This window comes from Phyllostomus discolor, chromosome 11 (genome assembly GCF_004126475.2).
Source record: "Phyllostomus discolor isolate MPI-MPIP mPhyDis1 chromosome 11, mPhyDis1.pri.v3, whole genome shotgun sequence".
NCBI classification, from domain to species: domain Eukaryota; kingdom Metazoa; phylum Chordata; class Mammalia; order Chiroptera; family Phyllostomidae; genus Phyllostomus; species Phyllostomus discolor.
Window position 1 is genome coordinate 43,873,108 of NC_040913.2, and position 10,240 is coordinate 43,883,347.

The window sequence follows — 10,240 nt, forward strand, 5'->3', positions numbered from 1 at the left end:
CTTGTGACATTTTTTTCTATTTTCTCTAAAAACTTTTCATCTTTGCAGATAAAGTTGGCATTCAGAAAGAGATTGCTCAAGAAAGAAAGGAAGTCTCTCATAATAATGCTTGCCCAGAGGAAGGAATAAGATTGTTCTTATGAACCAGGTTAAAATGTGGAACGTACGCTAATGACATCAGTGTGTCAAGAACCTTGTGTCGTAGGTTCATTATCATTGTATATAACCCCTGTCCAAGATTAAATATGGAAAATATCATACTCCTCCAAAACTAAGAAAGGAACATTATCTTGAACTATGTAACAATCCCATAGGTTACCACAGTCAAATTGATGCCTGCACCTCTAAATAGCTTCCTTGATCGTTCTGAGCAGTGGGGATGGGGGCTACTCACTCCAAGCCTAGGAACTATTCATGTAAGGCCTGTGGTTCCAAAGGATTACTTGACCTTTACCATTCACCATCTCTGTTTCCATGTACTTTCCTCTCCTATGTCCATATATAACACAGATATGATAAATTTAGAAGTTTACACTTGATTAGATACAATCTGGAAGAAAAAAAAAGATTAAACTATGCAGTTGAATGTAGTCCAGACGCAGGAGAAGGCATGAGGCCAAATTCTCCCGGCTCTTTGTTTAATCACATGATGTTGCTTGGATATCAGCTTATCAACAGAAAGAGACCTTGCAAAAAATTCTTGGAATATGAATGGGTGCTTTTAAAAAGGAAGAGACTGCAACATAGGGTAAGTTTCTTTTAAGCAAACATGTCTTTTTGTTTAAGATATAAGTTATTTTGTGAATTTTTCATCCTGAATTATCTACCCAAGCATTTTAATCAAACTATGTCAGGTACAGACCACTTGAATAGGTAAGGTGAATTTTCTCAGCACATATAAATTGTTGTCACAAGAAATATCATCAGTCATTTCTTATGCTATTTTAGGGAAGAAGAAATCTTTCCAGTTTTGAAAAATATTTATGCTCTGCTCTACAGATCTGGAAAATGGGAGAAGGGATATTGAGATGATTTGAGTACAGGATAGAGTTTGGCTTCTATCACAGGGAATACTAAAAGAGTATGTCTTGGTTGGTGTGGTTTCTGGGTTGCATGGCAAAGGAAAACATTAAATATTTATAGTTTACTTTATAAGTTCATATTATGGGAACAGGATACATGGAGATGTTGACTGATGTTTTCCTAACACATTTCTCTTTTGGAACATCTGAGCCTGAGTTCTGTGAACTCAGAACCAGAGTTTTCTCACATGTTAAAGTGTTTCTTACATGTGTTTTTGTTGTGCACTTGTACATGTATGTGTGTGCATGAACATTACAACAGAGGAGAGGAGAAATCGAAGGAGCATAAAGAGAGAGTGTTCTGTGTTCATGATCTCAGTTACTCAAACAACCTGATAAGATAGGCATTGTTACCAAGAGCAAAGTTGTGAACAGGGGGGAAAATTCTTGGGGTTCCCATTCTGTGTCTCTCAACCTTATTCCAATATGTCTATCCTTCTTTGATTGTTAATTTTTTAAATTATTATATACATCGCAGATTCTAAGTCCTAAATTACATGGAGAAAAGACTTACTCATAAGCAGGTGTGACTTCATTTTGTATCTTTGTCGGGCAAGTGGCAAAAATGTGACTAGATTTACTAGTTGCTTTTTTAGAATAGAGCTATAAAATTGCAAATCTAAAATTGCAAGAAATGGAGAATTAAGTAAAAGTATACTATAGTGTCACTAAAAGTCATATTTTAAAGGATATTTAATAAGTTGGAAAAAGTACCCAACACATAAACTATGACTGACCGTCTCTAAAATCACACACAATGTACACAGAAAACTTAATAAAAAGAAATCAATCAAATGCTAACAATAGTAATGGAAAGTTAGGTTATGGTTGGTGTTGTATTATTTTATTTAATTTTTCATTTTTTTGAATTTTTCATAATGACGCCAATTAATTTTAGAATCAGAGAAGATACTAAATATTGTTTAAAATTATCAAGTAGCAACTGTTGTGGAATTGTATGGCTCTACAACCCGTGTCCTCCAAGCCCAGTGTACAGCAGAGACACACGGGGCTCTGAATTACTCCTCCTATAAAAAATGATGAGAACAGGGGAAAGCACAGAACTAAGCGATCTGGTGAAATCCATTTACTAGGAAACATGTGAGAAAATTTCTTATCCCTTGAAACAAATAACATTTATTTACTTGTTTATTTACTTGCTTACTTATTTACTTAGGTACATTCCTGAAATTTGTTGAACAAAATACAATTTTATGCTATGCTTTGTTGTTCCTTGGAGGTACAGGATAAAGAATGGGAGAAAAACAGAAAAGACAACAAAAGCTTCAGACTATTCCACAGATTCCTTGCATTCGAGTCCCTCTCTCTGCTGACATGTCATTACTAAAGGTACAACATATTATTCACAGATGAAAAGGCCCTGTCTGTGTCTCCTTCAAGGCTTGAGGAATTTTCATGTCTTTTTTACCCAGAAGTAGCAAGAACAATGGGCCCAGTGTAGGCCCTCCCGGCGTGCTGGAAGTGTGTGGGAGGGTGAATGAGTGTGGATTACCCACACCAGTGATGGGAAACTCACTGACTGACCACACTCGCTCCCTGCTACAAAGCTGTTAGCTCCTTTCAGTCCAAATTAGTTCAAGTCATTCTCATAAATACTCTGTCAAAATTTCAGTTCTCTGCCATCCCCTGAAGGAGGAATGAGCAACTAAATAAGAGTATTAGAAATGTTACTGTTACTTCTTATTTTGGAAGTTGACAGTTATACTAAGAAAAAGAAGTAGGCTTTTTGTTCTTATTCAGCAAAACTATAACTTTTACAGTTTTATGTAATATAATGGAAACTCCCATTGCATTTTTGAGCTCTGCTCTTGAAATTGGCTTGGAATTTTCACATTATATTTTTCTCAGTCATTTGAAAAGACTTAATTAGTAATTCATTTCCTTCAAATATATTATCTTTTAAAAGATGTAATTCAGAAACTGTAAAGCTGAAATGATGTCTCAAATTTTGAAGTACTTGGCTTTGCTGCTTTTACTCTGTATATATTTTTTGAGTTTAAGATCTCTAGACTTCAAAAAAAAGAACTGGCCCACATATTTCAACTCCAAACAAAATTTCTAACAAAGTCATTTTTATAAATAATTACTTTAAGTTTAGATTTATTACATAGTAATAAAAAGAAGAAATAGAAATAGAAGTCACAGTTAAAGAAGTGAACTCACTGGGAAGTCAGAGAAAAAGGGGTCCTCAGAGACAGGTTCAGGGAGTAAGCCAGGATGAGCTGCCACTGCCCATTTCTTCCCTGGTTGCAAGTTTCCTGGGATCCCTTAGCGTTTGGGAGATGCAAGCCTGTAGGGGAAGAAGTGGGGTAAGGGAAAGGTGCTGGGTCCTCCAGGGAGGGAAAATGTGAAGTGGATTGGTTGTCTTGAGGCTTTTTATCTTTTTTGGAAACAGCTGGAATTTTAAGGGAGATCTCAGGGGAGGCTCTTAGTAGAATATTCATTAGCTTTCCAGGTGTGTCCTTCAACTTGTTCATCAAAATGTGTGTACAGAGGGGTCGGGGTTATTTTTCTGGTTAGTTTTATTTTTAAAGAACATAATTAAGGAAGGACTGGGACTAAGACTGTTCTGCCCTGGGACAGTCTGGAGTGTATAGATCATTTGCTCCTAACCAGCCTTGGTTAGGAAAGATAAAACCTTGTGATTCATTAGCTGGCTATAAATTGCTCAAATTGTTAGGCCTTGTTTATTATTTTGTCTCATTTTCCCTTATTCCACTTATCAAGGAACCCTAGCTTCTCACTGTCTTGCCTCACCTTCACCTTCTTTTATCCAGTCCCCACCTCCCTTTTCCCCTCTGACAGCTGTCAGTCTGTTCCATGAGTCCATGCCTCTGTTTCTATTTTGTCAGTTTACATTTTTCATTAGATTCCACATACAAGTGAGATCATATGGTATTTGTCCCTGACTGGAAGCCCAAGCCTGCTTCTCCCTAGCATAGATGACAGCCCTCCAAATCATCTCCACACCAATGGCCCATCTTCCTGTGAGCTCCTTCTCCATGATCTTTCCAAAATGCAAACTTGGTCAGCTTAAATGTGTAACATTTTGGGCTGGATAATTCTTTGTTGTAAGAACTGGATGCTGTCTCATGCACTGTAGGATGTTCAGCAGCATCACTGGCCTCTGTCGGCCAAATACCAGTAGCATCCCTTCTCCCTCTCATCATTTGTGACAACTAAAGATTTCCCCAGACATTGCCAAATGTCTCTTGAGGGTCAAAATCACACTGTTGAGAAGCACTGCCTTAAATAAAGACCATCAATGGTTCCTTATTTAAAAGGGTGATCTTTAAATTCTTAACATGCCATGAAAAGTTTTCCATGACCTTCCCCTGTCTAATGCTGCAGCCTTTTTCAACTCAGACTCCACTTTCTGGTTAAAGTAAAAAAAAGTCTGCTTCCCAATATATCTAGATGTGTTGTGCCAATAAAAGAAATTGTACTACTTCTACCTTCTTTGTTTTGTGCTCCCCTGGTTCTCCAGTTCTAGCATATATGCATCACTATCACCTAGAGGACTTGTTAAAGCTCAGAGGGCTGGACCCAACCCAGAGTTTCTGACTCTATAGGCCTGAGAATGTGCATTTCAAACAAGTACCAGGTGATGTTGATGCCTTTTAGAACCAGGATTCTAATCCCTTAAGGACTTCCTATTCACCCTTAAGTCTACAGGTGTTGATCATCTCATTTAGGGAGTTTCCTTGACTATGCAGGCAGAGTTTATTTTCCTTCTGTTGAACCTCTACCACACTGTGAGTCTGTTCATCTACCTATAACCCCTGCTTACTGACAACTTTCAGTGGAAAGTTCTCTTTTACCCATGTAGAGGCCTGGCATACTTCCAGACCTGGGTAGATTCTCACAACCTGCCTTTCTCAAGAAGGACTATAATAGATCAATAAAAACTAAAAAATCCTTGGATCTCCCTCCACCCAAAACTTTGACCTACTTACCTAGAATCTTAGACATTTCACCTTTATACAGGCCAGTGAAAGATTTTTTAAGTAAACTAAGGAAGACAACTACCCAATTGTTGTTTTTCCAATTGATATATATATATCAATTGGAAATATATATATATTTCCAATTATATATATATATATATATAGTGTATATATTATATATAGTGTATATATTATATATAGAGAGAGAGCAAGAAAAAAAGGGGGGAGAGAAGCATCTTACTTCAGGGGAAGTCAACTTTGAATGCATGACACTCTTAATTCCGTAAACTCCACCAATTCATCAATGTCACCTGCTGTGCTCTGACAGGACCTAACCCGTGGGCAGCAGCGCTACTTTTACAGTATCATGAGGATTTACAACTCCAGGCCCCAGTGGGAGGCCCTGCAAACCCGATATATTCACAGCCTTCGGCACCAGCAACTGCTTGGTAAGTTTAACTACCTGACCCGGACCAAGCACCTCAAGAAAGGACTTGTGCACTGCAGCCAGAAGTCAAGTTTCCTGATACAAATTTGAGTAGAATGGCCTCTGCCAACAAGCTGTTTTATCAATGTGGTTGGCAGGCCAAGTTTAAAAATCATTATCCCTGACAATAGAAAGGAAGGTTTTATGGGTAAATTAAGAGGGTTTAAAGAAATTGGAGGGTGGATTGTTGTAAAATATCAAGAACTCTGAGATTTACAAGGAACTTGATGTAGTAGAAACAGCCATGGCCTCAAGAAGCTGGTCTAAGCTAAAAACCACAGCTCAGCCAGCCCCTTGCTGATTGCATAAACTCAGAGACGTAGTTTACTCACAAAAGGAATATTTGTATTGCTGAGCATTTACCATGTTCCAGACATTGTTCTTGGAGTTCTATGCTTGCTCTCTCATTTCTCCCCATGTTACAGTTGTGGGAAATTTTGGTCAGGCAGGTATATAACCTGATCAAGCTCACACAGATAGTAAATGTCAGTTAGGACCATCACCTGCAAAGCTTGTGCACCCTCTTTCCCATGCCCCACTGTCTCTCTTCTCCTATGAACCTCATGGGATTTTATGAAGCATAAATGAAATAATGGTTCTGAAAGACCTTCATAGATCATAAGTAACAACCTACAGAAAGATATAATTGTTGTTAAATCTTTTTTCTTTCAAAAATGTTTTCAGTCTTCAGCTCCTCTCTATTATACTCTTCTCCTAACTCCCATAGAACTTTATTTACTATCATTTTTTTCTAAACTACTCACTTGGCACTAGCACATCTACTTATATTATTGTTTCTGTATTTGCACAAAAGGAAAACATATTTTCTGCAAGTGATTCAATAACAAAAACAATAACAGTAGTTATCTCTTATTAGGTCTTCCTATGTTTCAGCAATTATTCTAAGTACTTTGCTTATATTTGCTTGTATTGTCTTATAAAAACACAAGCATGTCCATGTGGTAGATGCCTTTATAACCCACATTTTACAGAAGAGAAAATTGAGACATGGTAAGTTAAATAACTTGACTAGGATCATATAACTAGTAAATAGCAGAGCAAGGATTCAGCTGTTCCCAATGATTGAAATGTTGTAGAAACATCACCTGGTAGCTTTGTTTGCAGAATAAAATTGCTTAGAAGCCAATGAACCTAGAAGCAGAATATTCAATGTTTAGTGCACATAAAATCCAACTGTGTATGTTATTAAAATATAGATTTCCAGGCCTAACTTTTTGAATTTATGATTCAAAGATATCTGGAGTAGAACCAGAAATCTTCATTTTTAAAAAGCATCATGAAAAGTGGTCTTAGCCAGACAACTATGTAAGTGATCTGCAGACTGTACTGTAGTAACACAGAAAGGCTGAATATATCTGCTTCTGGTCTGAAGAAAGTTTTAATACTGATAAACAATTCAGATGAAGATTTTTCATGGCTCAAGCCCCTCTCCCAATGATCTGTCATGATAATCAATAGCTATGTATTAATTTACTGAGTGAGTAATGCAAAAGAAGAAATGTACTTCCTGTCTTCAAAAATCATAAAAATCTGGGTGTGCTAAACACAATCATTTCTATCCTGTAAAGTAGAAGAAATTTTGTGAATCTGAATATTTACAGTGATTTTTGTTTATTTGTTTGGTAAAACCATTAACCTTAAAGTCTCTCTTATTTCTTTCCCCTAGGTTATATTACTCAGCAGGAGGCCTTGGCTTGTATGCTGTACTTAGGAGATTCAACCAACAAAGCCTCAGCCAAGGAAGGTCTGCAAAGAGCCATCCCCTGGAAGGCTTCAGCCATGACAAGAACATGGCTACCAGCAGTCCCAGTGTCTGTGGTCTGACCCAGAGCCAAAAATGCAAGGCTCTGATCCCTCAGGAGCCAAGACTTGGCACAAGGTCTAAAACAGGCAGTATGCTCGTGGACTTCTGGCATCTAGTGAGTACTGAGTGTATATTTGTAAATGAGCATAAATAAATCTTCTAATACAAACCCACAAGTAGAAATAATCTTTCTCCCATGCAAAAACCAGCAAAAACACATTGCATTTTACCAGCAAAAACACATTGAGAAGTCCTTTTACTTGACATACCTATAGACTAAAATGACTTTTGAAGCATTCAAAGGTAAAAGTTTCATTTGAATTAAAACCTCCTAGAGAAGTCCCAAAAACAGTGAAAAGGGAGAAGTTATTAGAGGGTGCCAGGTTCTCTATCACTGGTGACCATCCCTGAAAAGCTGCCCATTGCACATATTAAAAATACCCTAAACAACACAGATTTAACACTGAGCATGCAGGGTTCCTGGAGCCATATTTTCTCAGCCACACCTGGACTATACATTTCCATGTCTCCCTTCCTCTCTTCTTTTCCATCAAGCAATAGAAGTCAATTTGGCCCCACATCTGGTTCTTATCTGACTCAACAATTCTTTTGTGTAATCTTTAAACTTGGAATTATCAACCCACAATAGCTGAGTTCATTCTACATTCTGTAATTAACCCTCACATGGGTAAGAGAATTCATGCAAATATCCTACGCCCCTGGTAAATGAAGGTACACTCTCAGCAGAACAAGAAATAGCCCCTGAAAACTAATTACAAGTCTAATCTTTCAGTGGCCTCAATGGTTTTAAGTAAAGCACACAAGACTATACAAACAAGCAAAAAATGAGATAAAAGCTGGTTCTTTGAAAAGATAAACCAGACTCATCAAGAAAAAAAAGAGAGAAGACCTAAATAAATAAAATCAGAAATAAAAGAGAAGTAACAACCGACACCACAGAAATGCAAAGGATTGTAAGAAAATATTATGAACATCAATATGTCAAAAAACTGGACAATATGGGCAAAATGGATAAATTTCTAAAATCATAAACCTTCCAAAATTGAATTTAAAAAATCAGAAAATCTTATTAGATTATTACAACTAATTAAATTGAAGCACTAATAATAATAACATTAAAAGACTACCAACAAACAAAAATCCTGGATCAGATGGCTTCTCAGGTTAATTTCACCAAACATTCAAAGGAGAACTGACATATATCCTTCTCAAACTATTTCAAAAAAATTCAAGAGGAGGGAAGACTCCCAAGCTCATTTTATGAGGCCAGTATATCCTAATTTAAAACCAGATAAAGACACTACAAAGAAAGAAAATTATAGTCCAATATTGCTGATGAATATAGATGCTAAAATTCTCAACAACATATTAGCAAACTGGACCCAGCAACACATTAAAAAGATCATACACTATGATCAAGCAGGATTTACTCCAGGCATACAAGACTGGTACAATATCTGCAAATCAATAAATGTTATATGCCACCTTAAAAAAAGAAAAAAAATCACATGATATTAATAATGAACAAAAAGGATTTGATAAAATTCATCCCCATTTAAAGTGAAACAAAGTGAGCACATCTCAACATAATAAAGGCCATATACGACAAATGCACAGACAACATCACCCTTAACACACAGAAATAAAAGCATTTCTTATTCAACATAGTACTGGAAACCAAGCAAGAAGTAAAAGGCATCTAAATTGGGAAGGAAGAAGCAAAATTGCCATTATTTACAGGTAACATGATACTGTATATATAAAACCCTAAAGATTCTAGCAAAAACTACTAGAACTGATAAATGAATTCAATAAACTAGCAAGATACCAACTAGATATCCAAAATCAGTTGTGTTTTAATATACCAATAATACATTATCAGAAAAAAAACTAAGAAAATAATTCCACTTAAAATTGTATCATAAAACAATACCTTGGTATAAATTTAACCAAGAATGTAAAAGACAAATAAATTGAAAAGAGATACTAATATGTGAAGGCATATATTGTGCTCATGGATAGGAAAAACTAATATCATTAAAATGCCCATATTACCCAAAGCAATCTATAGATTCAGTACAATTCCTAAATATTCAAAATATTTATATGAAACCACAAAAGACTCTGAATAGCCACAGCAAACTTGAGAGAGGAAAACAAATTTAGAGGAATCACACTACCTGATATTGGAGAATACTACAATGTCATGGTATCCAAACAGCATGGTACTGGCATAAATACAGACATATAGGTCAGTTGAACAATACAGAGAATCTGGAAATAAACCCATGTCTTTATGGTCAATTAATATTTGACAAAGAAGTCAAGAACATACAACGGATAAAGACAGTCTATTCAATAAATGATGTAGGGAAAACTAAACAGATACATGCAAAAAGATAAACTAGACTACCTTCTTACACTATAAACAAGAATAAAGTAAAAATAGGTTAAAGGCTCAAATGTATGTCTTGGAACCATAAAAATCTTAGACAAAAATGTAGGCAGTAGAATTTCGGACATTTCTCATAACAATATCTTTTTGCATATATCTCTTTGTGTAAGGGAAAGAAAAGAAACATAAAGAAATAGGACTGTATCAAACTGAAAAGTTTTTGTACAGCAAAGGAAACCATCAACAAATGGAAAGACAACCCACTGAATGAAAAAAATATATTCACCAATGATACATCTGATAGGAGGTGAATATTCAAAATTTATTTTAAGAAATTATAAATCTCAACATCAAAAAACCAAACAATCCAAATAAAAGATGAGCAAAGAATTCTCCAAAGAGGACATACAGATGGCCAATAGGCATATGAAAAGATGCTCAATGTCACTAATCATCAGAGAA

General features: G+C 35.9%; 1 protein-coding gene across 1 annotated transcript; it reads left to right on the forward strand.

Moving 5' to 3' along the window:
- Nucleotides 1-675: 675 nt before the first annotated feature.
- FAM216B (family with sequence similarity 216 member B) lies at nt 676-8,570 on the forward strand. Its single transcript, XM_028526252.2, has 4 exons — nt 676-748; nt 2,323-2,432; nt 5,379-5,499; nt 7,225-8,570. The coding sequence occupies exons 2-4, from the start codon at nt 2,337-2,339 to the stop codon at nt 7,380-7,382; spliced, it is 375 nt and encodes a 124-aa protein (XP_028382053.1). The 5' UTR covers nt 676-748; nt 2,323-2,336; the 3' UTR covers nt 7,383-8,570.
- The last annotated feature ends 1,670 nt before the right edge of the window (nt 8,571-10,240 follow it).

Coding starts and splice junctions, on each gene's coding strand:
- FAM216B (XM_028526252.2), top strand. CDS start 2,337: ATGGGAGAAAAACAGAAAAGACAACAAAAGCTTCAGACTATTCCACAG. Junction 2,433..5,378: donor CTGACATGTCATTACTAAAG/GTACAACATATT, acceptor GTGCTCTGACAG/GACCTAACCCGTGGGCAGCA. Junction 5,500..7,224: donor TCGGCACCAGCAACTGCTTG/GTAAGTTTAACT, acceptor TCTTTCCCCTAG/GTTATATTACTCAGCAGGAG.